We start from the raw sequence: 26,938 nt of genomic DNA, 5'->3' as shown, positions 1-26,938 counted from the left end.
AAATTGTTCTTTTTTTTTTTTTTTTTTTTTTTTTTTTTTTGCTGCTTTCTTTTGTGTTGTAGGGTTCTCCTGAAGGAGCTCTTCGACCCAACCACCAAATTTTTCTTTAACTGTCTCACCTATCCATAATTCGGCCAGGCCTCGTAACATTGTCATACACTTCCAAATTGAGCAGATTCTCATGGTACTGCTTCAGCATATTCCGACTAGCCATAATGCTATACCCGAACCATCTGGTCTCCGGATCATCACTGGCTCCCACACTAAATGAGATCCAAGTTAACTGTAGAGCATTGCCAGGGGGGACGGATAGGATCCATTCACACGAGGACGGGGGAGAACGGGAGGTGAACGAAATGAGACCGGAACTTTCTGTGTAGATACCGCCACAACCTAGTGGAAAGAAAGTAAGAATAGAATTGAATTTGCTATGGTCTGAATTAAAAGTACAATTGATTATAGAATGACATTACTTCTTAATGAATGGATAGGGTTAATTCACACGAGGCAGGAGGGAACGAAATGAGTCCGGAACTTGCTGTGTAGATACCGCCACAACCTAGGTATGATAAAGGAAACAAGTTGGATTATAGTGGATAGTCATAGCCCGCCTTGAAATTCAAGGAAAATTTAATGAAATCAAGGAAAATTCAATCAGTAATTATTTGTGGTAAAGCAGCAGTCTTTTCACTACTTTTGTAGAAAATAACAGAAAAAGGAAACAAGAATTGAATTGAATATAATAAAAAATACGATAAAGTTGTAGCCAAAACCAAGAGTCAGCCCAAAGCAATCAGCCTAGTTAGGGCTGATTGAGAGGCTGACAAAAAACGCCGACCCCGTCTGTACACGGGAAAAGGCAAAGAAAAGAAGAAAATGACTTACCAAGATCAAGCGTGGAATAGTTGGCATGGAATCCAAACCTATCCGATTCTTCGCCTGAGACTCCATCAGTCTTGAACTCCAAATATAGCACGTTATATTTGGAGACCATAGTAGTAGGAATATTAGTACCACAGTATTCTCCTATGAGACTGTGATTCTTAGAGTCACCATCGTACACCTGGAAGGCGAGAAACAACTTTTTTAAGATGTTTGATAGAAAGAACTGTAACTGCTAAAGCCTTATTGTTCCGAAAACGAAGAGAGAAGGAAAACAGGATAGGAGAAAGCCAGCCGTTCCGAGAACGAATCTTATCCCTTCAGGTTAAGCCTAAATGTGTGTGTTTGGACCCTAACCGTACCCCGGGGGCAGCAGATTCGGCTCAACTTTACCACTTTCCAATTGGAGCGATACTTCTGCAATCCTGCTTGCGGGGACACAGATTACTTGGAAGTACGGTATGTAGAGTGCGAATTGGGATATCCCTTGCTGAAAAAGAAATTTAAGTAGCGATTAAAAGATTAATTTTTTTACCCTCTGTATTCTTCTTCTTCTTCTTCGCCTTTTCCCGTGTACAGACGGGGTCGGCGTTTTTCATCAGCCTCTCAATCACTCAATCAGCCCTAACTAGGGTGATTGCTTTGGGCTGACATTTGGTTTTGGCTACAAATTTTACGACTAGATGCCCTTCGCATTCAACCTTTGCTATTTTTTTTTAGCAAGGGAAGCTATTTCTTTAGCAACGGAAGCTCTCTGTATTATTATCCCATCAAAGAAGCGCATTTATGCCTGCCTTGGTGATGTAGTGGTCAAGACACTCGCCTGGTAAACAGAAGGGCGTGGTTTCGATTGATAACTATACCTATTATGTGTTTATTATTTCCAGGGATGGTGGTTACGAATCCTCCCCCCAGTTGGGGATATATTGTTGTAAAAATCACCCTGGGGAGATCACCTCATCCGGTCATCAACTTTACATCAAGTTCTTCTCCGATGATGATAGATTCAAATACCCTGGCTTTAAGATCACCTGGGATTCAGCCTCTACCGGTAAGCCTCGAAAGCAACACCAAAAGGTCTCTAGCCAGCCAAGTTAGCTTGCAGGGTAGCGCGTTTGCCTTGTAAGCGCTAGATTCGTATAAGCTTAACCCAACCTTTAGGGCTGTTTGCTCCTACACCTAAGTCTCAGAGGGTAGTGCGTCTGCCTTGTCAGCGCTATATCCTGTGTTCGATTCCCGCCCGGGGTGGATGTTGTCCCAAAGATATAAGGTTTGTTCTTGGAACGGCTGTGTTTCTCCTATACTGTCCTCTATTAAAAAAAAAACTTCACTAGTGAATTAACAATAATTTGTAACTAGTGCTTTATTTAGATTTTAGACTGTCAGCTTAGAATTAAAATTAGAACAAGTTATTCCATTATACTAACAGTTTCTCCATTACTTTTTCCTCTCTTCCTTCCAGGATGTGGCGGTATCCTGACAGGCTCGTCAGGCTCAATCATTTCACCAGGCTATCCTTACCCCTACGCCTATCGTACCACTTGCTACTGGAAAATATACGTGTCTCAGGGTAGCTCCATTACCTTATGGTCATTAGATGTACAGCTGGACTGTAACAAACTGTTAGCCAGTGATCTAGAGGTGAGAACATATTGTAGATTTTATTTTATCTTTCAAGAGGGTCGGTACTACGGTCGGTCTGGCTGGGGGTGACTTAAACATTATATTGGGAATAAAGGGAGAACGGGCTCTAGTCTTGATTTTAAATCATTACATGAAAGTAAAATCAAAAAATCAAATCAATAATGATCATAAACTGGATATTAAACAAATTAGGTAGGTACAAAGGTATTCTTTAACCATGATCGAATAAACTACGGGCTAAAAAATTCCCGGAGGGACGGACCCAGCTTGTTTTTTCTCAAAATATCTTAATAACAAAATACCTACTCAAAATGAAGCACTGTCACTTTTGACTATGTATTACGAAAAATTACCGTTTTTCCCCTATAATTATTAAATTCGGCTTTACACACCAACGTCCAACACCAAATAAGAAAATGTACCTAACATGGAAAAGAGAAAAAAAAGAAAGTTTAAAAGCACAAACGTACAGACAGACCATTTGGATAAAAACCACTTTTTCGGAATCAGGGGACCCTAAAATGAATTTTTCCACCCATTTCCCGATTTTGAAAATTTGGACCGATTGCAATACTTTCTAATTACTTTGAAGAGAAATACCTAGTCAATAAAAATGTATTGACGTGACGAACTGCCCAAAGTTTGGCTTGCCAAAACGACACAGCACACTAAAGAACTATAAAAAAGTAAAAATCCCAGAAAAGGCACTCTCACTCACCTTTTGCAGCGGCATAATCGACCATTAACGACGGCACAACACACAGATAAAGTCCTAATTTTCTTCCGAACTAGTCACAACTCAAAATTACCACAACTCAGAATCACAACTCTCTTCTTCGGGTCAATCAATCTGGACTAAAGCTGGACTGAGTTTGACTATCAGCAAGAAGTGTAACCTTAGCTGAAATGATTCTACTGAACTTCAGCACTTCACACGTTCGTTATCAGGGGAGGAGGCAGGGTGAGAGTTTTACCAAGTTGGTATTGTTTGAATTTGTTTTACATTGTTTGATAAAAAAAAAATGGTTTGACTTGAGGGAAAATAATGGAAACTTTGAGGTGTAGTAGATGAACCAAATATTATAGGGACTGGTCTTTGCGTCAGGGCAGTGAAAATAAAAGATCTTTTTTGCCAGCCTAGTTAGCTTAGTTGGTAGGATAAAATCCGCCCGGGCGGATTTTATCCTACCAACTAAGCTGATGGGATAATGTTCGTTCTCGGAACGGCTGGCTTTTTCCTATCCTGTCTTCCTTCTCTCTTCGATTTCGGGACGATAAGACCATAGCAGTTACAGTTCCCTCTGTCAAACCTCTTTAAAAAAAAAATCAATACCTAATTAATTAAAAAAATATCTAAAATTAAAAACAGATAATACATATTCAAAAATATATATATATTTCTAATCATGGCAGTTCGATTAGAAGGTTTTAAATTGGTGAGCTCTCGATCTCGTAGACCTCATCAAGTACACAGTGAGTAATTTGGAAGACAAGGGATTTCATCTGCAGTATAATACCCGTGAGGGGATACCAGCCTGAAATGTCCCTTGCTAAAGACATTGGAAAGGTTGAGTGCGAAGGGCATCCACTCGTAAAATGCTTGTAGCCAAGTCAAAGACAATTTCGATTAGAAGGTTTTAAATTGGTGAGCTTTCGATCTCGTAGACCTCATCAAGTACACAGTGAATAATATGGAAGACAAGGGATTTCATCTGCAGTATAAGACCCGTGAGGGGATACCAGCCTGAAATGTCCCTTGCTAAAGACATTGGAAAGGTTGATTGCGAAGGGCATCCACTCGTAAAATGCTTGTAGCCAAGTCATCTTTCCGGATACTAACCACGCCCACGTTGCTTAACGTCAGTAATCTATTGGGAAACGATATGAATTTAGGTAAAAAATCTTCTAACTTTGCAGAACCTGGCAACTTTTTGATTTGATATATTTCATTAAAACTCTCGTTTATTTGACATTTCCAGTATGTAACCGAACCCTGAGCGGGTATCGAGGTGTCATAGAATCAGTCAACTATCCCCGTGCGGTGACCCCAGGCTTAGAATGTTACTGGAACATAACAGTACCTACTGGAAATCAAATCAGGTTCGCCTTCACTGACTTGGCGCTACAGCCGATGCCACGCTTTGGAACCTGGTTGACCGGCTGCTCTAGCTATGTAGAGGTAAGAGGTTCGATTCCCGCTTACTTACACACACTTACATCCATGGCCAGATGGCCACGCATACCCTAGTAGGTATTTGGCCTCATTTGGAACCTGGTTGACCGGCTGCTCTAGCTATGTAGAGGTAAGAGGTTCGATTCCCGCTTACTTACACACACTTACATCCATGGCCACGCATACCCTAGTAGGTATTTGGCCTCGCCAACTTTTTGCCTCCATAGAGCCCGGTTGAAAGAGTCCTCGGTTGTGAGATTGAGGATGGTCATGTCCTTTCTGACTTGGTCCTTCCATCTGTTCTTCGGTCTTCCTCTCGGCCGCCGTCCTTCTGGTTGGTGTTCCCATATACTTCTAATGTTGGAGTCTTCTTCTCTTCTTAGGACGTGGCCTTTCGATTCCCGCACGGGTCGAAAATTTTTTGGGCTTGTGCTCGGACTTGCTAGCTTGTCATGAGTAAATGCTATTCATACGTAGCAGGTAAATGCTAGGCTTGCACGCTGGAGGTCTCGGGTTCGATTCCCTGCGGGGTCGAAAAATTTTCGGCTCTGTGCTTGGAGTTTGGGGTGCACTCAGCCTCGTGAGGACCGTTGAGTAGCTACTTTAATCGAGTAACTACCAGTGGCGGCAGTAACAATTCAATTTTAAAGGATAATTGAAATATGGAAATTGATTGCACATGAGGCAATTAGAAAGTCAATTTGAATTTATTAAGTTTTCATTTATTATTTTTTCAACATAATTCTCAGAACATACCTACTTAGTAATGCTGTGATATCGACAAAAGTTGTGAAAAGGCTCTGCTATAACACAAATCAATTAATATATATTTTTTTTTAGAATGTATATATTTTGTCTGTTTACCCATAGATTCTGCAAAACAACCAAGTCGACGCATGGTATAATTCTGGTAGCACGGAAATGCACCCTCTTCTAAACAAAACCTGTCGCATTGAAAAGCCGCTGGGGGCGCTCACTACCACCTCCAATATGGCGGTTGTACACTTCCACTCAGCTTACTTCGCGTCCAGAGGAAAAGGGTTCCGTCTGGAGTGGGCCTTAAAAGGTATTTATTTGTTAGCAACCTCCGTGGCCGAGTGGGTATCACACTAGACTTGCCCGCAGGAGGCCCGGTTTCGATTCCCGGCGGGGTCGAAGTTTTTTCGGCTCTGTGCTTGGAGTTCGGGGTGCACTCAGCCTCGTGGGGACAATTGAGAAGCTACTGTAATCGAGTAGCGACCAGTGGCGGCATTATCAGTGTAAAAAGATTATTAAAATAGCTATGGAAATTGATTGCGAAGGAGCCACTTAGTAATGTTGTGATATCCACAACTCTGCTTTACCACATAGAATTTGAGATTTGAATTGATATTAAAAAGTTGGATAACTTTCAAGGGCCTGGTTCAATGTCACAAAAGATCTAACCTGGTCGCAGAGACAAAGGGCGTTTGTTAAAGCCGACGGCCCTACTTATACCAATACCAAGGGCCGGGTCCACAAAGTGAGTTCAAGTTGGATAACTTTTTAGGGCCGGGTCCACAAAGTGAGTTCAACTCGTATAAGCTTAACCCAACCTTTAGGGCTGTTTGCTCCTACACCTAAGTCTCAGAGGGTAGTGCGTCTGCCTTGTCAGCGCTATATCGTGTGTTCGATTCCCGCCCGGGGTGGATGTTGTCCCAAAGATATAAGGTTTGTTCTTGGAACGGCTGTATTTCTCCTATACTGTCCTCTAAAAAAAAAACTTCACTAGTGAATTAACAATAAGTCAAGTTGGATAACTTTTTAGGGCCGGGTCCGCAAAGTGACCAAGTTGGATAACTTTTAAGGGCCGGTCCGCAAAGTGAGGTCAAGTTTGATAACTTTCAAGGGCTGTGTCCCCAAAGTAAGTTTAAGTTGGATAAATTTTAAAGACCGGGTCCGCAAAGTGAGTTCAAGTTGGCTATCTTTTAAGGGCTGGGTCAGCAAAGTGAGTTCAAGTAGGATAACTTTTAAGGGCTGTATATTCTATTCTTTCTTTTACCAATGTTCGTGGGTGCAGTAGTCCTACACACTGGACTCCGCACTCCGGAATTTCGTCAGAAAAGCCCCTCATTTCAATGTACCTAATGTACCAATGTTCGTAGGATGTGGAGGGGTGTTTGACAAGAGACCAACTGGGACTATCACGTCCCCTCACTACGGTGAACATATGAATGGGAAATACTATCAACACAGTCTTCAGTGCGACTGGCAAATCAAGGCGGATCTAGACCACAGTATTCAAATCACCATTGAGGATTTGGACTTGGAAACTGTAGGCGACTGTTCCCGGGACTACCTAATAGTGAGTAGTTGTCAATGAAGTTGTTTTGCGACTTTTGCATCCTTTAGGTGTGTCCACACATAGTCGACGGCCGTCGATCGATGTGAATTTATTGTGAATCGACGTCGATCGACGCGACGGCCGATCGAATATGTTTGAACACACTTGCCCGTTCCCACTTGTCGTTCTTGAAAAAAAAAAAATAATAATAAAAAAATCGTGGCTTGTGTAGCGGGAACACTCTCGTTCAAATTACATTGCCTACAGGACATTCGGAAAAAAAAAATCGTGCTCTGCCCTCTCCGTATTTCCGCCCGGGGCGGATTTTATCCTGAACGGATAATGTTCGTTCTCGGAACGGCTTTCTTTCTCCTATCCTGTCTTCCTTCTCTCTTCGATTTCGGGACGATAAGACCTTCGCAGTTACAGTTCCCTCTGTCAAACCTCTTTAAAAAAAGGTTCGATTACCTTCTGATTTCAGATATAAAACGGTTTAGACGACCAAGGCGTTAATCTAACGGATTTTTGAACACACTTGCCCGTTCCCCCTTGTCGTTTTTGAAAAAAAAAAAATAATAATAAAAAAATCGTGGCTTGTGTAGCGGGAACACTCTCGTTCAAATTACATTGCCTACAGGACATTCGGAAAAAAAAAATCGTGCTCTGCCCTCTCCGTATTTCCGCCCGGGGCGGATTTTATCCTGAACGGATAATGTTCGTTCTCGGAACGGCTTTCTTTCTCCTATCCTGTCTTCCTTCTCTCTTCGATTTCGGGACGATAAGACCTTCGCAGTTACAGTTCCCTCTGTCAAACCTCTTTAAAAAAAGGTTCGATTACCTTCTGATTTCAGATATAAAACGGTTTAGACGACCAAGGCGTTAATCTAACGGATCATTTGTGTCTTGGCATGACAATAACAGTAACAGCCTTGTACCTTCTGATTTCAGATCTACAACGGTTTAAACGATCAGGGAGTTAATCTAACAGATCATCTGTGCCTTGGCATGACAATAACAGTAACAGCCTTGTACCTTCTGATTTCAGATATACAACGGTTTATCCGATCAAGGCGTTAATCTAACGGATCATTTGTGTCTTGGCATGACAATAACAGTATTAACAGCCTTGTACCTTCTGATTTCAGATATACAACGGTTTATCCGATCAGGGAGTTAATCTAACAGATCATCTGTGTCTTGGCATGACTAAGCCCATAACAGTGACGGCTAGTAATGCAGCGTTTATCCGTTTCATAAGTGACAGTTCGGTGGCTGGAAGAGGATTTAAGTTGACCTACAAGCAAGTCCCTAGCAGTGAGTCAGATAATTCATTTTTTAACTAAATCCATTTTACAATTTTCGAAATAAAACATGTAATTCTTTGATATTTTTTTTTTTTTTTTTTTGCAATATTGAAATTTGCGAAAAATTTCGTGAAATCCGCGAACTTGGTATTTTTTTTTTTTTTTTTTTTTTTGCAATATTGAAATTTGCGAAAAATTTCGTGAAATCCGCGAACTTGGTACCACCTTCGGGATTTCAAATGAGAACCCCCATTTTTTATCGCGAACAAAGAACGGTGAAATCGTTTGCCTTCTTTAGGCCAGCCACTCACTATCAGTTAGACCTGACAGGTACACCTGATCAGGTCTACCTGATACCAGGAGGAGACGTCTCAAGCAGAACTAGACAAGTGAGACGGACAGTTCCTGTAAGTCATAGGGAGACACATCTAAAATGTATTCCTTGAAAAAAAAATGTATGAATTTAGGTAAAAAATCTTCTAACTTTGCAGAACCTGGCAACTTTCTTTTTGATTTGATATATTTCATGCCCAGATATATTTCATAACTTTTTAGCCGGATCCACAAAGTGAGTTCAAGTTGGATAACTTTTTAGGGCCGGGTCCGCAAAGTGACCAAGTTGGATAACTTTTTAGGGCCGGGTCCGCAAAGTGACCAAGTTGGATAACTTTTAAGGGCCGGTCCGCAAAGTGAGGTCAAGTTCGATAACTTTTAAGGGACGGGTCCGCAAAGTGAGTTTAATTTGGACAATTTTTAAGGGCCGGGTCCGAAAAACGAGGTCAAGTTCGATAACTTTTAAGGGCCAGGTCCACAAAGTGAGTTCAAGTTGGATAACTTTTTAAGGCTGTCTCCGCAAAGCGAGGTCAAGTTGGATAACTTTTAAGGCCCGGGTCCGCAAAGTTTGATAACTTTCAACGGCTGTGTCCCCAAAGTGAGTTTAAGTTGGATAACTTTTAAGGGTCGGATCCGCAAAGAGTGTTCAGGTTGGATAAATTTCAAGGACCGGGTCCGCAAAGTGGGTTCAAGTTAAATAACTTTTTTTAAGGGCTGGGTCAGCAAAGTGAGTTCAAGTTGGATATCTTTTAAGGGCCGTATATTCTATTCTTTCTTTTACCAATGTTCGTGGGTGCAGTAGTCCTACACACTGGACTCCGCTTTCAGGAATTTCGTCCGAAAAGCCCCTCATTTCAATGTACCTAATGTACCAATGTTCGTAGGATGTGGAGGGGTGTTTGACAAGAGACCAACTGGGACTATCACGTCCCCTCACTACGGTGAACATATGAATGGGAAATACTATCAACACAGTCTTCAGTGCGACTGGCAAATCAAGGCGGATCTAGACCACAGTATTCAAATCACCATTGAGGATTTGGACTTGGAAACTGTAGGCGACTGTTCCCGGGACTACCTAATAGTGAGTAGTTGTCAATGAAGTTGTTTTGCGACTTTTGCATCCTTTAGGTGTGTCCACACATAGTCGACGGCCGTCGATCGATGTGAATTTATTGTGAATCGACGTCGATCGACGCGACGGCCATCTAGACCACAGTATTCAAATCACCATTGAGGATTTGGACTTGGAAACTGTAGGCGACTGTTCCCGGGACTACCTAATAGTGAGTAGCTGTCGATGAAGTTGTTTTGCGACTTTTGCGTCCTTTAGGTGTGTCCACACATGGTCGACGACCGTCGATCGATTTGAATTTATCGTGGATCGACGTCGATCGACGCGACGGCCGATCGAATATGTTTGAACACCACATTATGTTCCCACTTGTCGTTCTTAAAAAAAAAAAAAAAATCGTGTCGTGTGTAGTGGGAACACTCTCGTTCAAATTACATTGCCTACAGGACATTCGGAAGAAAAAAAAATCGTGCTCTGCCCTCTCCGTATTTCCCGCCCGGGGCGGATTTTATCCTGAACGGATAATGTTCGTTCTCGGAACGGCTGACTTTTTCCTATCCTGTCTTCCTTCTCTCTTCGATCCCCGGACGATAAGACCTTCGCAGTTACAGTTCCCTCTGTCAAACCTCTTTTAAAAAAAGGTTCGATTACCTTCTGATTTCAGATATAAAACGGTTTAGAGTTTAGACGACCAAGGCGTTAATCTAACGGATCATCTGTGTCTGGGCATGACAATAACAGTAACAGCCTTGTACCTTCTGATTTCAGATATATGTACAACGGTTTATCCGATCAAGGCGTTAATCTAACGGATCATCTATGTCTTGGCATGACAATAACAGTAACAGCCTTGTACCTTCTGATTTCAGATATACAACGGTTTAAACGATCAGGGAGTTAATCTAACAGATCATCTGTGTCTTGGCATGACAATAACAGTAACAGCCTTGTACCTTCTGATTTCAGATATACAATGGTTTATCCGATCAAGGCGTTAATCTAACGGATCATCTGTGTCTTGGCATGACCAAACCAATAACAGTGACGGCTAGTAATGCAGCGTTTATCCGTTTCATGAGTGACAGTTCGGTGGCTGGAAGAGGATTCAAGCTGACCTACAAGCAAGTCCCTAGCAGTGAGTCAGATAATTAATTCTTTCTCCAGGTAAACAGAAAATAGACGTATTCATGTAGGTGAGGTTTCAAAGTCCCATGTGGGTGAGGTTTTAGAGACCAAGAGCAGAAAAACTGAGAAACTAGGGGAGTTTTTCTTCTACGACTTCTAGATCCCGAGATAAATCGATTTAAAAAATACCGGTAAATCTTAAGCTCTGACGTCACGGCATACGCTCACATCAACTCTCGTTCATGATTCACGTGACGTGAAAGTAGTGTGACTGTCCTGAACGAAATTGGTGATTCTCATGATTTTTTTTTATTATCTCAGAAAAAACTATGAAAATTAAAAAAAATATTGAGACTATAACGAAGAAAATGCGTTCACTAGATCGTGAGATACAGCTCTCGGAACATGAGAGTCTCAAGCCCGCCGATATCATACCTAGCGACAACACTGTACTCCTGTGATGACGTCATCTACCAATATCGTACGACGCGCTGTGGGCTTATTACCATAGGGATTTGGGTTAGGGGCTCAAATAGATCGAATAGGTACCTATCTACGCATTTTGTTATCACTATTTTTCAATATCAGCTTAGGTACTTATACCTATTTTCAAATTTAGATATTTTCATTCCATTTTTTTTTATCATGCACTTATTCAAGTAGTTACTTTTTCGTACATGTACATTTTTTTTAAGGGGTTTGACAGAGTGAACTGTAACTGCTATGGTCTTATCGTCCCGAATTCGAAGAGAGAAGGAAGACAGGATAGGAGAAAGCCAGCCGTTTCCGAGAACGAACATTATCCCATCAGGATAAAATCCGCCCTGGGCGGGAATCGAACCCGCGGCCTAGCGCTTACAAGGCAGACGCACTACCAACTAAGCTAAGTAGGCTGGCACATTTATTTCGATCGAGAAGAATAATATGAATAGTATGATCTCCACATACCAAACATCCCTGCTCAAAGTTCCGCTTTATGTAAACACTACCTACGTAGGTACCTACCTATATGATAATAATAGTGCTTATTTTTACTGCTCGCATAGGACTGATAAGTCCCTTTACTCCAGCAGTAGGCTACTACTATTATTGTGGTCAAATTCTCAAATTATATTGAGGATAAAATTCCATACCTCGGCTGGGATTGAACCCACGCCCTCCTGTTTACCAGGCGAGCGCTTTGACCACTACACCACCGGGGTAGGAAAATTTAGGATAAAGTCCGCCCCGGACGGGAATCGAAGCCACGAAATAGCGTTTACAAAGTATGTTCGCTAGGTTTCGAGCTAAACTAGGCTGGAGTCGGTTTTTAAGGTGTGTCCACACATAGTAGACTGGCCTTGGTGTGTCACATGTTGACTGAACCGTCCACACTCCCTCGACAGCATAGATTAACCTTGTCGATCGACGGGCGGTCGACTATGTTTGGAGGTTTGGACACACCTTTAAACTTTAGGATAGATGAATTTTTTTGTTGAGGTACTTCGCAATGGTCTTTTTTATGAGTAAGTTATACAGCTGACTAATTGCCCGGTCCCATTTGTCGTTCGGAAATAAATCTTGTCGCGTGTTGTGAGGACACTTTCATTTAAATCACATTGCCTACAAGGACATTCGGGAAAAAAATCGGATAAAACTCACAAGTGTAAACGGGCCTCGAACCCCCAATATTCTTTGTTCTAGGTTTATGATGGCGACAGTGTGAATGGTACTCTACTGAAGAACTACACTGGTAACTCGATATCACCCAATAGTAGCACGACCATATCTTCTTCCAATAAGATGCTGGTACATTTCAAAGCCAACGCCATGCCCCATTCCGGATTCAAAGCTTCTTATAAGCTGGTAAGTTAAAACCTGTATGCTACGACACATTATGAGAGTCTAATGGAACAGTTGTTCCATTGCTTCGAAATGAAAATGTCGATGAAATATTTTTTTAAAAAGATGGGGGTCGCCAGCCTAGTTAGCTTGGTTGGTAGCGCGTCTGCCTTGTAAGCGCTTGGCCACGGGTTCGATTCCCGTCGGGGCGGATTTTATCCTGAACGGATAATGTTCGTTCTCGGAACAACTGGCTTTCTCCTATCCTGTTTTTCTTCTCTCGATTTCGGGGCGATTTGATAGTTCCCTCTATCAAAGAATGAGAGTTACATGTTTTAGAATTGGACTCATTGACTGAATATTTCACTGAAAAGAGTAGTTCTTTTAATCAACCCACCCTTTACATCTCGTGTTCCAAGGCATGTGGAGCTAGGATTGATACAGATGGCTCTGGAAACCTAGTATTGAATGTGGCCGATATAATAGCTACCAAAGGTGCCAATTGTACATGGACCATTATGGCCAAGAATCCAGGTAGGTAATTGTAATTTCTTTATTTGGCAAATAAATAATCTATATGTTACGGGAAAACCCCGACGAAACACAATCCAACCCATCCAAGCTGAAGGTAGTCAGGTCCTCAAGATAACTTCCTCGAGGTTTTTCTTGAGGGAATCCTCGGACACACCCGGCATAATTTTTCCCAGACTAAGCTGGTCTACTCCCTGTTTGTTTAACGTACCCCAGCCAGACAAAAACCCCAGCATAATTCTGGGTCATTTTATCTTCTCAACTTCTGATTTTCAGTCCCCTATTTGATTAACCCTCGAGTGTTCAGCTACGATTTAACCCTGGTCAACTCCTCAATAAATATTTCCCATCACAGTCTGAACAGCAGTAAAGATAAGAATCCAGAGGGTGTTACTCCTGGACTAATTTTAGGGTCATTTTATCTTCTAATTTTCAGTCCCCTATTTGATTAACCCTCGAGTGTTCGGCTACGATTTAACCCTGACCAACTCCTCAGTGAATATCTCCCATCACAGTCTGAACAACAGTAAAGATACCTACGTGTTCAAATTCACTGCACTGCAGGGTTATAGATTAACCCTTGTGATGATGAACTATTCCAATGTCGTCTCCATGGATCCTGACACGGCCCAGCGGTACCGGGTTAAACTACAAGTGTATAGTGGTAAGTAGAATAGAAAACCTCCGTGCCCGAGTGGGTATCACACTTGGTTTGCACTCCGGAGGTCCCGGGTTCGATTCCCAGCGGAGTCGAAGTTTTTTCGGCTCTGTGTTTGGAGTTCGGGGTGCACTCAGCCTCGTGGGACACTTGAGTAGCTATGTACTTTAAGTGGGGGCATTAACAGAGTAAAAGATACGATTAGATGGAAATTAATAGTAAAGGAGGCACATAGTAACTGTGATACCCACAAAAGTTGTGAAGAAGCTCTGAGCTTCACCACAAATAATTCGAAATTTGATTGATATTTAGCACAGTGCCAAATAGTGTGATACTACCTTAACAAAGGTTGTATTTTACTTTCGGAATTTTCCCTCTTCTGAAGCTCGTTTCCTCTCTTTTGGTGTGATAGCACCTGTACTAAACCATAGAAAATCAAATAAATTCCGGTACTCGGTAGCGTAGTGGACCCACTCGCTTGGTAAACAGGAGGACGAGGGTTCAATCCCAGCCAAGGTAGAATAGAATGTGTAGAATATACCTTGTTTATACTGCCAGCATAGGACTGAAAAGACCCTTTATTCTCGCAGTCTAAACCAGGTCTTACGTAATACTTACATATTAAATAAATTTACGATATCTCCACAGGAAGTAGTGATCCATTCCGACAGGGAGATGTGGTCAAACGTCTGGAGATATCCGACAACCCAGGCTCCATTGTGGATGTTAGGAACAAGCGTACTGTGACGTCATATAATAATGTGCTCTATGTGGTGATCGAACAGGAGACCTTTGGCTCTGAGGACACTGGGCCAACCGCGATGAAGTACATTACTTTACTGATGCTGATGACCCTAAAGATGGATTCAAAGCTAACGTCAGCTTCCGTGAGTATTTTCTTAGGATTTTATCCTGAACAGATAATGTTCGTTCTTGGAACGGCTGCCTCATTCCTATCCTGTCTTCCTTCTCTCTTCGCTTTCGGGACGATAAGACCTTAACAGTTACCTACAGTTCCCTCTGTCAAACCTCTTAAAAATAATAATAATAATAATAAAAATGAATCTTTTCTTACAAATGTCGGAATTTTTGACAATTATTCCATTTGTCTACAAAAATTGAAATCCAAAGGCTACTTTGTTTGGTGAGTAAAAACCACTCTTACGTTCTCACAGAAAGCTGCGGTGGCTTCACGAAGAACATACTGGGTCCCTACATCCTCTCCGCGGACTTGTCCCAACTGACGGAGCCCCTCTGCGAATGGACCCTGGTGACGGCACCCACCAATTATTTCACCCTAAATGTGACCACATTCAATGCAAACTCACTGGGTAGATACGCCACCAACTGCGACCGCTTTGATCAACTCCACATTTATACCGTGGATCATTTTGATCGAAATCGTAAGTATTTTGCATGCTACCTAACCCTGTCGATATTTACATTTTTAGCGAAATTCCCTTTGTGGATGAGGTTCTTTTTTATGTTCGACTACACTTTTCCAGTTAAGCCCAGATAGTTAAACCTTCAGGATTATGCTGATTGGTTCATTTTAAACTTTGGATTAAAATCAGCTAATCAGATCGCTTGGTCAAACTTATCGGTTCAACTTCAGCTAAATTTAAACTCGTATTTTTGACCAAGTCATAAGAAATCCCTATTTGCGGACGAAAAAAACGGCGCGAAAAATTTTCGGTGAGAAAAACTTCGCCATCAGCGGGATTTGAACCCAGAGCCTCCGGGTCGGGAGACAATACTCTCATACCACGAGGTACGTCCCCTACCTTTATAATAAACTTGAATCTTGATCTTCAAACTAAATCTTGTTATGTAACCCAAGGAACTTGTCCCACACTGGATTAAGCGGTGCTCAAACTTTTAAACTGGGGGAAAAGAAAGGAAACAAAATAAATACCTACCTTTGAAAAAATAAAATAATATAAATAAATAACAATAATAATAATAATATTCGTGCTGCTGGTTACTGACTGTTATGTTGTCTGTTAGAAAAAATCAATCAATCAATCAATCAATCAATCAATCAATCAATCAATTTATCAATCAATGAATTCTAGTAGTACCTATTCGAGAGTTCAGGTCCAAGGCTAGGCTCTTACTTCAAACTGAGATGGGCGGCTGTACCTGCGGGTACCTCAGTGGAGGTCTGAGTGAGTGTACGTATCAATCAAATAATCAATCAATTTATCAATCAATCAATCCTAGTTGTATTCGAGAGTTCAGGTCTAAGGCTAGGCTCGTACTTCAAACTCAGATGGGAGGTCTGAGTGAGTGTAAGTGTCAATCAAATAATCAATCAATTTATCAATGGTCAACCACTGGTTAATATTCTAAGAAAAGATACTTTCTTTCTCGTCAGGTGTTCGAAGGCACCGAAGCTCTGGACAGCAAGCTCCTACATCCAAACCTGTGCACGGCTCCTCTCAACACTCAATTCATATCCCTCACTTCTGAAGTCCTGGTTGTATTCGAGAGTTCAGGGCTAAGGCTAGGCTCGTACTTCAAACTGAAATGGGAGGCTGTACCTGCTGGCACTACAGTGGCGGGAAACACAACTGAAGTGAATAAGACAAGTGGCGGTCTGAGTGATTGTAAGTATCAATCAATCAATCAATCAATCAATCAATCAATCAATCAATCCTAGTTGTATTCGAGAGTTCAGGGCTAAGGCTAGGCTCGTACTTCAAACTGAAATGGGAGGCTGTACCTGCTGGCACTACAGTGGCGGGAAACACAACTGAAGTGAATAAGACAAGTGGCGGTCTGAGTGAGTGTAAGTATCAATCAATCAATCAATCAATCAATCAATCAATCAATCAATCAATTTATCAATCAATGAATTCTAGTAGTACCTATTCGAGAGTTCAGGTCTAAGGCTAGGCTCTTACTTCAAACTGAGATGGGCGGCTGTACCTGCGGGTACCTCAGTGGAGGTCTGGGTGAGTGTAAGTATCAATCAAATAATCAATCAATTTATCAATCAATCAATCCTATTTGTATTCGAGAGTTCAGGTCTAAGGCTAGGCTCGTACTTCAAACTCAGATGGGAGGTCTGAGTGGGTGTAAGTATTCTTTGCCTTTTCCCTTGTTCAGACGGGGTCACCGTCTTGATAACACGTGGCACCCTGTAACAGAGTTATATCCAATTAAATAGGTACCCTGTAGGTTTTTTTTAGAAAGGTCCTACATCTTCTCCTTCCTCGCCTTTTCCCGTGTTCAAATGGGGTCGACGTTTTTTGTCAGCCTCTCAATCAGTCCTAGGGTGGGCTCCAAAAGTCCCCCAGCCAGACTAAGCTGGTCTACTCCCTGTTTGTTTAACGTACCCCAGCCAGACAAAAACCCCAGCATAATTCTGGGTCATTTTATCTTCTCATTTTCAGTCCCCTATTTGATTAACCCTCGAGTGATCAAAGAAAAAGAAAAATTCCGTTGGTCCTCATTTTTCCTGCTCTATGACTTTGAAACATCACCCAAGTAAGCGCAACTGATCTATTAGCATGGTAATAGGTTATGGTCGGTTCTCCGTTGTGGACGCCTACTGAAATTTCCAATTTGTTTCGTCAGGTATTTGAAGGTGGCACGTCCGGAGGGCCCCTATTGGGCACCTACTGTCCCCGTAGAGGTGGTCCCTGGTTGATGTCACAACCGACTAAATGGCAGTCCGTCATTCAGTCGCAGACCAATGTAGTCCTCATCAAGTACACTGTGAATAATATGGAAGACAAGGGATTCCATCTCCAGTATAAGACATGTGAGTGAACTCTCTTTATAGGGGGAAAAATCAAATACCTAGCCAGCCTAGTTAGCTTAGTTGGTAGTGCGTCTGCCTTGTAAGCGCTAGGCCGCGGGTTCGATTCCCGCCCGGGGCGGATTTTACTCAAGTACACTGTGAATAATATGGAAGACAAGGGATTCCATCTCCAGTATAAGACATGTGAGTGAACTCTCTTTATAGGGGGAAAAATTAAATACCTAGCCAGCCTAGTTAGCTTAGTTGGTAGTGCGTCGGATAAAATTCCATACCTCGGCTGGGATTGAACCCACGCCCTCCTGTTTACCAGGCGAGCGCCTTGACCACTACACCACCGGGGTAGGAAAATTTAGGATAAAGTCCGCCCCGGACGGGAATCGAAGCCACGAAATAGCGTTTACAAAGTATGTTCGCTAGGTTTCGAGCTAAACTAGGCTGGAGTCGGTTTTTAAGGTGTGTCCACACATAGTAGACTGGCCTTGGTGTGTCACATGTTGACTGAACCGTCCACACTCCCTCGACAGCATAGATTAACCTTGTCGATCGACGGGCGGTCGACTATGTTTGGAGGTTTGGACACACCTTTAAACTTTAGGATAGATGAATTTTTTTGTTGAGGTACTTCGCAATGGTCTTTTACCTGATACCTGATGAGCACACACACTATCAGGTAGACCTGATCAGGTGTACCTGTCAGGTCTACCTGATAGTGAGTGGCTGGCCTAAATCATATTCCTCCTTCAGGCTGCGGTGGTCTCTACTCTGGTACATCGGGAGTCATCCACTCCAAGAACTACCCCAAGCTGTTTGACCAGTACGATGACTGTCTATACCAGATCACCGTGGCTGATGGCCATCTGGTACAGTTGACCATGGAGGATTTGGACCTTGGCTACTATCAACTGTGGGGCAAGAACAAGGGCAATGTCGTCTATGTAAGTTTTATACTTTGATTTATTGTTTTATTAAAGGGACTTTTCAGACTCCTGGGGTAAAGAGACTTTTCTATCTGGTAGAAGGAACTGTAATAAAAGAGGTGTTATCGATGCAAAAGGAAAGAAAGATGGAGAACAGGGTAGGAGAAAGCCAGCCGTTCCGAGATCGAACCTAATAATAACAGTGCTTATTTATACTGCTCGCATAGGACTGAAAAGTCCCTTTACTCCAGCAGTAGGCTACTACTATTATTGTGGTCCCTCGCATAGGACTGAAAAGTCCCTTTACTCCAGCAGTAGGCTACTACTATTATTGTGGTCAAATTCTCAAATTAGGATTGAGGATAAAATTCCATACCTCGGCTGGGATTGAACCCACGCCCTCCTGTTTACCAGGCGAGCGCCTTGACCACTAAATAAAATTCCATACCTCGGCTGGGATTGAACCCACGCCCTCCTGTTTACCAGGCGAGCGCTTTGACCACTACACCACCGGGGTAGGAAAATTTAGGATAAAGTCCGCCCCGGACGGGAATCGAAGCCACGAAATAGCGTTTACAAAGTATGTTCGCTAGGTTTCGAGCTAAACTAGGCTGGAGTCGGTTTTTAAGGTGTGTCCACACATAGTAGACTGGCCTTGGTGTGTCACATGTTGACTGAACCGTCCACACTCCCTCGACAGCATAGATTAACCTTGTCGATCGACGGGCGGTCGACTATGTTTGGAGGTTTGGACACACCTTTAAACTTTAGGATAGATGAATTTTTTTGTTGAGGTACTTCGCAATGGTCTTTTTTATGAGTAAGTTATACAGCTGACTAATTGCCCGGTCCCATTTGTCGTTCGGAAATAAATCTTGTCGCGTGTTGTGAGGACACTTTCATTTAAATCACATTGCCTACAAGGACATTCGGGAAAAAAATCGGATAAAACTCACAAGTGTAAACGGGCCTCGAACCCCCAATATTCTTTGTTCTAGGTTTATGATGGCGACAGTGTGAATGGTACTCTACTGAAGAACTACACTGGTAACTCGATATCACCCAATAGTAGCACGACCATATCTTCTTCCAATAAGATGCTGGTACATTTCAAAGCCAACGCCATGCCCCATTCCGGATTCAAAGCTTCTTATAAGCTGGTAAGTTAAAACCTGTATGCTACGACACATTATGAGAGTCTAATGGAACAGTTGTTCCATTGCTTCGAAATGAAAATGTCGATGAAATATTTTTTTAAAAAGATGGGGGTCGCCAGCCTAGTTAGCTTGGTTGGTAGCGCGTCTGCCTTGTAAGCGCTTGGCCACGGGTTCGATTCCCGTCGGGGCGGATTTTATCCTGAACGGATAATGTTCGTTCTCGGAACAACTGGCTTTCTCCTATCCTGTTTTTCTTCTCTCGATTTCGGGGCGATTTGATAGTTCCCTCTATCAAAGAATGAGAGTTACATGTTTTAGAATTGGACTCATTGACTGAATATTTCACTGAAAAGAGTAGTTCTTTTAATCAACCCACCCTTTACATCTCGTGTTCCAAGGCATGTGGAGCTAGGATTGATACAGATGGTTCCCGCCCAATTTTTCAAAATTTCCCGCTTCTTTTTCCAAATTTTTCCAAAAATTTCGGGCTGGCCCCCCGCCCTTTTTTTTTTTTTTTTTTTTTTTTTTAGATGAGTGTTTTACAGCCGGCTTTATTCTGTAGCAATGATATAACTGCTACATTAGACTTGTGTGGTCTGTGTTGTAGCATGCCCATCTACAGGATGTCCCTCATCAGGTGGGCGAGAAGAGACACAATACTTCCCATTAAGGTGCCGGGTCAACACGAGAACACCAGAAAGTAACCCGTTGAAATATTTGCAATAGAAAAACGAGTGCAAAGTCCTTTTTAAATTGAAATTTCTTTTATTCTCTCCTATTTCTTTCTATAAGGGTTAATCCAGCATGGGTTAACCCGACACGTTCGAAACTTGTAAAATCCAGCCAAATTTTCGTACCGCTTGAGCCCGGTAAAACGTCACCGGGCGACACAGCTTCACAAGTTTCGAGCCGAGCGTGTCGGGTTAACCCATGCTGGATTAACCCTTATGGTCGTTCGGCCTCGACACTTTCTTTTCGCTTTTCCCTTTTCTGTCTCATTCTGGCAGGATAAACAAGGTACCTATAACCTATATTCTATTCTATTTCCCAGAGTCTCGTGTCAGTCTAGCCGTCACTTCCACATTCCCAAATCTGGACATGTACCAAATTGAGGAGCCGTCCAACAAGTTCTTTGTGTACGACGGCGAAACTACCCGCTCCCCCAACCTCGTACAAAGCAGTGTTATCAAGATCCCGCACAGCATCGTGAGCAAAGGCCCTGCTATGCATATTGTCCTCTCGTTAGATTCCATGGACACGGATTATCTGTCGCAGTTCAAGTGGTTCGCTACGTATTCTGTACGAAACATAGGTGAGAACTAAAATGAATTCAGACGAAAATAATATTTTTATCAAGACTATTACGATTCAAAAGTTTTTAAATTGGTGAGCTTTCGATGTAACTCAGGACATCATCTTCAGACCAAGATAGATATTGGTCGCAGCAAGGGTAGAATAGGTGAGAACACAGACGTATACAGAGTGTTTATAATAAAGTCTTGATGACCGGGGGTGTTTTTCTCGAGTATTTTTTGACATTCTGAGCCCTTCCCGAGAAACCCACCCCTGGTTAAGACTTTATAAACACCCTGTATATCCCACTCACGTAGCCCTGGTTACATGTTTAGTATTTTGCGGACGGAAAATTTTCCGCCAAAAAGCGGCCGCCAATTGGCTGCTTGGACTGGATTTTTTTTAGTTCTGCAAATTTGATAGAAAGTTGTGTGATGTAGCACCAGATTTTTTACTCAATTCGTTCGATTTTACTCAATTATTATTTCTCTATTTCGCAGCATGTGGAGGTGAACTGACTGGTTGTAGGGGCACCTTCTCCTCTCCTAACTACCCCCTTCAGTACCCCCACTCACGTAGCCCTGGTTACATGTTTAGTATTTTGCGGACGGAAAATTTTCCGCCAAAAAGCGGCCGCCAATTGGCTGCTTGGACTGAATTTTTTTTTTAGTTCTGCAAATTTGATAGAAAGTTGTGTGATGTCGCACCAGATTTTTTACTCAATTCGTTCGATTTTACTCAATTATTATTTCTCCATTTCGCAGCATGTGGAGGTGAATTGACTGGTTGTAGGGGCACCTTCTCCTCTCCTAACTACCCCCTTCAGTATCCTCTCAATACAGAGTGTGTTTGGACAGTGAAGAGCTCTCCAGGTAAACAGAAAATAGACGTATTCATGTAGGTGAGGTTTCAAAGTCCCATGTGGGTGAGGTTTCAGAGACCAAGAACAGAAAAACTGAGAAACTAGGGAATTTTTCTCTTCTATGACTTCTAGATCCCGAGATAAATCGATTTAAAAAATAGAAAGTGATACCGGTAAATCTTAAGCTCTGACGTCACGGCATACGCTCCCGTAGGCGATGACGTCACATCAAGTATCCTGAACAAAGCTCCCTTGCAGGCAACACTAGTGTAATGTATTTGTACTCATGCGTTTGTGCGCATTTCTTATAATCTTACGTCACAACTCTTTGAACTTTTTCGTGAGAACAGCAAATAAAAATTGAATTTATACATTTTAAAGTTACTTTTGTCAGCCTAGTTAGCTTGTTTAGTAGCGCGTCTGCCTTGTAAGCGCTAGGCCGCGGGCTCGATTCCCGCCCGGGGCGGATATTATCCTGAACGGATGTTTGTTCTCTAAGCAGCTGGATTTCTCCTATCCTGTCTTCCTTCTCTCTTTGATTTCGGGACGATAAGACCTTAGCAGTTACAATTCCCTCTATCAAACCTCTTTAAAAAATAAATATAATAAAAATCTGTAGCTCAGCAAAAGTTAGTAAACGCCGCAAAAATTTCCGTTCCCCTTTTTTTTTTTTTTTTTTTTTTTTTTTTTTTTCGTCTGTGTTAAACCTCTATAAAATCGCCATTCCAGGAAACAAGATGGCGGTCCAATTCCCCGTGTTCCAACTCGAGGACAGTGACAAATGTAACGAAGACTATGTCGAAATCCGCGAGGCCGACGCCCAGGGCAAACTACTCGGTGTGTACTGTTCTTCTCAAGTACCACTCAACGTTAGTGTGGACGCGGCCTTCTGGATCAAGTTCAAATCTAATGGCGTGGGAACTGCCACGGGTTTCACCGCCGATTATTACTATGGTAAGTAAGAGAACACCAGAAAGTAACCCGTTGAAATATTTGCAATCGAAAAACGAGTACAAATTTTGTCGATGATGGGATTCACAGGTAGACCAAATTCGTGTGATGTTCACACCAGACTTTTCCTTTCTTTTCAGTGGAGGATATCGAGATCCAAGGTCAAACGGGCGGCCTAATAACTTCGCCCCAATACCCCACGCCACTGTCCGAATACAAGAAGTTCTCCTATACTATTCGAGTCAGTGACGGCGCCAAGATTCGAATTACGATACTGGAATCTTATCTGTCCGGACATAGTGATGAGTGCGAGTTTGGAGGAACGCTTAAGGTACGTACTGAAGGGGGCACGGTTAGTCCAGTGGTACCAAACCGTCGATCGACGCCAATTCAGATCTATCGATGATGGATCCACATCGGCGGCAGTTCAAAGTTATGCCTCTTACGCACTGATTCCGTACAAAGGACGGGTCAACCACTGGTTAATATTCTAAGAAAAGATACTTTCTTTCTCGTCAGGTGTTCGAAGGCACCGAAGCTCTGGACAGCAAGCTCCTCCATCCAAATCTTTGCACGGCTCCTCTCAACACTCAATTCATATCCCTCACTTCTGAAGTCCTGGTTGTATTCGAGAGTTCAGGTCTAAGGCTAGGCTCGTACTTCAAACTGAAATGGGAGGCTGTACCTGCTGGCACTACAGTGGCGGGAAACACAACTGAAGTGAATAAGACAAGTGGCGGTCTGAGTGATTGTAAGTATCAATCAATTAATCAATCAATCAATCCTAGTTGTATTCGAGAGTTCAGGTCTAAGGCTAGGCTCGTACTTCAAACTGAAATGGGAGGCTGCACCTGCTGGCACTACAGTGGCGGGAAACACAACTGAAGTGAATAAGACAAGTGGCGGTCTGAGTGATTGTAAGTATCAATCAATTAATCCTAGTTGTATTCGAGAGTTCAGGGGGGTCTCGTAAATATTTGAATTAAAAGGTCCAATCCTCTGTGAAATGTTGAGACTTACTTACTTTCCGTATCCGGTACAAACATAATTCTCAAATCTTGTATTTCCAGAATTCCGCAACTTGGACAGCAGCTGTCGACCAAAAATAGTCGTCCGGCCGTCGATCGACGAGGTAAATCCATGTTGTCGAGGCAGTGTGGACGGTTCAGTCGACATCGATCGACGGGACGGCCGGTCGACTATGTGTTGACAGTTGGACACAGCTTAAATCTCAAGACAATTCTGCGAATGCCTTGATAGCGCTAAGTCGCGGGTTCGATTCCCGCCCGGGGTGGATTTCATCCTAAACAGATAAGGTTCGTTCTCGGAACGGCTGGCTTTCTCCTATGATATCCTTCTGTCTGGAGATATCCGACAACCCAGGCTCCATTGTGGATGTTAGGAACAAGCGTACTGTGACGTCATATAATAATGTGCTCTATGTGGTAATCGAACAGGAGACCTTCGGCTCTGAGGACACTGGGCCAACCGCGATGAAATTCAACGCTACCGTGACCTTGAGTAAGTTTTAGTATAAATTGTTAGTCAGCGGGTAAAAAATACAAAATCCAGCCTAGTTAAAAAAAAAAAGAAAAAAAGTTGAGTGTTTCACCGCTGTTTTTATTTCGTAGCAAAGAAGCAACTGCTACATTAAACTCGTGTGGTCTGTGTTGTAACATGCCCATCCCGTAGTAAGTCCCTCATCAGAATCAGATGGGCGAGAAGAGACAATACTCCCCATTTAGGTGCTGGGTTAACACGAGAACACCAGAAAGTAACTCGTTGAAATGTTTGCAAGCTATTCATGTTTTACATTAGACTCGTGTGGTCTGTGTTGTAACATGCCCATCCCGTAGTAAGTCCCTCATCAGAATCAGATGGGCGAGAAGAGACACAATACTCCCCATTTAGGTGCTGGGTTAACACGAGAACACCAGAAAGTAACTCGTTGAAATGTGTTGCAAGCTATTCATGTTGTATCAACGCTACCGTGACCTTGAGTAAGTTTTAGTATAAATTGTTAGTCAGCGGGTAAAAAATACAAAATCCAGCCTAGTTAAAAAAAAAAGAAAGAAAAAGTTGAGTGTTTCACCGCTGTTTTTATTTCGTAGCAAAGAAACAACTGCTACATTAGACTCGTGTGGTCTGTGTTGTAACATGCCCATCCCGTAGTAAGTCCCTCATCAGAATCAGATGGGCGAGAAGAGACACAATACTTACCATTTAGGTGCTGGGTTAACACGAGAACACCAGAAAGTAACTCGTTGAAATGTTTGCAAGCTATTCATGTTTTACCTAGAAGTTTCGGTTTGGGTAAACCGAGATTAAAACTTAAACGGAGTTTAAACTCACTTTCTCTATTAAAATCCATTTTTCCTTTACAGCATGCGGTGGCATTATCACAGGCCAACTCTCAGGTCGCATAGAAATGAACCCGAGTATTGAGAACGTCACATTCTTCCCATTGAACAACAGATTCCTCGTCCCCATGATACCCATGACGTGTGACTGGGTGGTTGCAGTACGACCCAGGCGCACTCTGACGGTCAAAATGATCACGGCGGACTTTACGCCAAAAACCAAAAGTGGAGACACGGTCGAGTGTGGTGATAATTTCCTACAGGTAACGATGAAGAAGCAAAAGAAAGATTAGGAAGCTGTTTTTTTTTTTTTTTTTTTTTTTTTTTTCGTCTGTGTTAAACCTCTATAAAATCGCCATTCCAGGAAACAAGATGGCGGTCCAATTCCCCGTGTTCCAACTCGAGGACAGTGACAAATGTAACGAAGACTATGTCGAAATCCGCGAGGCCGACGCCCAGGGCAAACTACTCGGTGTGTACTGTTCTTCTCAAGTACCACTCAACGTTAGTGTGGACGCGGCCTTCTGGATCAAGTTCAAATCTAATGGCGTGGGAACTGCAACGGGTTTCACAGCAGATTATTACTATGGTAAGTAACGGTTCGTGCAGAACACACACTACTCGGTGTATACTGTTCTTCTCAAGTACCACTCAACGTTAGTGTGGACGCGTCCTTCTGGATCAAGTTCAAATGTAATGGCGTGGGCACTGCCACGGGTTTCACTGCAGATTATTATTATGGTAGGAAAATGTACATTTCGGCCGCTATTCAAGGCCAAAACTTTGAAAAAGCTCAAAATCAGTTCGGATTTCTCAGGATTTGAGATTTCGGCCAAAGTCGCTCAAACCAGGTTGCTTAGTTTCTTAGCGCGTCTGCCTTGTAAGCGCTGGGTCGTGGGTTCGATTCCCGCCTGGAGCGGATTTCATCGTGAACGGACAATGTTCGTTCTCGGAACGGCTGGCTTTCTTCTATCCTGTCTTCCTTCTCTTTTCGATTTCGGGACGATGGGACCTTGGCAGTTAGTTCCCTCTATCCTACCTCTTAATAATAATAATAATATTAAGTGGTATGATCTTCACACCAGATTTTTCTCTTTGTCGACTGAACCGTCCACACTGCCTCGACAACATGGATTTACCTCGTCGATCGACGGCCGGACGACTATTTTTGGTCGACAGCTGCTATCCAAGTTGCGGAATTCTGGAAATACAAGATTTGATAATTATGTTTGTACCGGATACGGAAAGTAAGTAAGTCTCAACATTTCACAGAGGATTGGACCTTTTAATTCAAATATTTACGAGACCCATTTGTATGTATGTTCCATTTTTGTCTCCTCTTTCAGATTAAAAACGGAGGGAGCATTTCGTCGCCCAAGTTGGGAAAAGAGGACAAGTTCTGCGCTACCATTCTCGCCAAGAATTCGAAGAAGCAAACAGCAATGTCCACTTCCAGTAACCTCCTGTATGTACGATACGAGACCAAGTATAATCAACCGAAGGTAAGAATACGTTTCCTCTTGTGGTCCGTACGGATTACTTTCTGGTGTTCTCGTGTTGACCCAGCACCTAAATGGGAAGTATTTTGTCTCTTCTCGCCCATCTGATGAGAGGCATACTACGAGATGGGCATGCTACGACAGGCCACATGCGTCCAATGTAGCAGTTGTTTCATTGCTAAAAAAATAAAAAAATCGCCCCGACGGGAATCGAACCCGCGACCTGGCGCTTAAGATTGTTCGTCTCCCTTAACATGTTCGTCTCCCTTTTGGTTCCCAGTC

The 26,938-nt window shown here is 42.6% G+C and overlaps 2 protein-coding genes and 1 long non-coding RNA gene across 3 annotated transcripts; 2 read left to right on the top strand and 1 right to left on the bottom strand.

Annotated features, from left to right (window-relative positions):
- Window positions 1-115: 115 nt before the first annotated feature.
- Window positions 116-1,062, bottom strand: LOC103524547 (cubilin-like). Its single transcript, XM_008489573.2, has 2 exons — window positions 886-1,062; window positions 116-393 (listed from the first exon to the last, which is right to left on the bottom strand). Exons 1-2 carry the CDS (start codon window positions 992-994, stop codon window positions 116-118), a joined length of 387 nt encoding a protein of 128 aa, XP_008487795.1. The 5' UTR covers window positions 995-1,062.
- Window positions 1,063-1,668: 606 nt separating this feature from the next.
- Window positions 1,669-25,450, top strand: LOC113465414 (cubilin-like). The gene is made up of 19 exons (XM_026819925.1): window positions 1,669-1,685; window positions 1,770-1,933; window positions 2,345-2,536; window positions 4,506-4,705; window positions 5,570-5,765; window positions 6,823-7,022; window positions 8,147-8,319; window positions 9,467-9,722; window positions 10,680-10,838; window positions 12,522-12,683; window positions 13,079-13,193; window positions 20,743-21,003; window positions 21,749-21,856; window positions 22,576-22,800; window positions 22,938-23,128; window positions 23,317-23,548; window positions 23,604-23,714; window positions 24,181-24,318; window positions 25,182-25,450. The coding sequence occupies exons 1-19, from the start codon at window positions 1,669-1,671 to the stop codon at window positions 25,448-25,450; spliced, it is 3,369 nt and encodes a 1,122-aa protein (XP_026675726.1).
- On the top strand, window positions 4,734-5,042 carry LOC113465419. The gene is made up of 2 exons (XR_003390144.1): window positions 4,734-4,777; window positions 4,894-5,042. It is a non-coding gene; the product is annotated as an uncharacterized LOC113465419 (long non-coding RNA).
- Window positions 25,451-26,938: the final 1,488 nt, after the last annotated feature.

Source organism: Diaphorina citri, unplaced genomic scaffold, assembly GCF_000475195.1.
Source record: "Diaphorina citri unplaced genomic scaffold, Diaci psyllid genome assembly version 1.1 scaffold103, whole genome shotgun sequence".
In the NCBI taxonomy this organism is placed as follows: domain Eukaryota; kingdom Metazoa; phylum Arthropoda; class Insecta; order Hemiptera; family Psyllidae; genus Diaphorina; species Diaphorina citri.
Note: the sequence above shows the minus strand (reverse complement) of the source record. Positions and strands in the feature narration are given on the sequence as shown.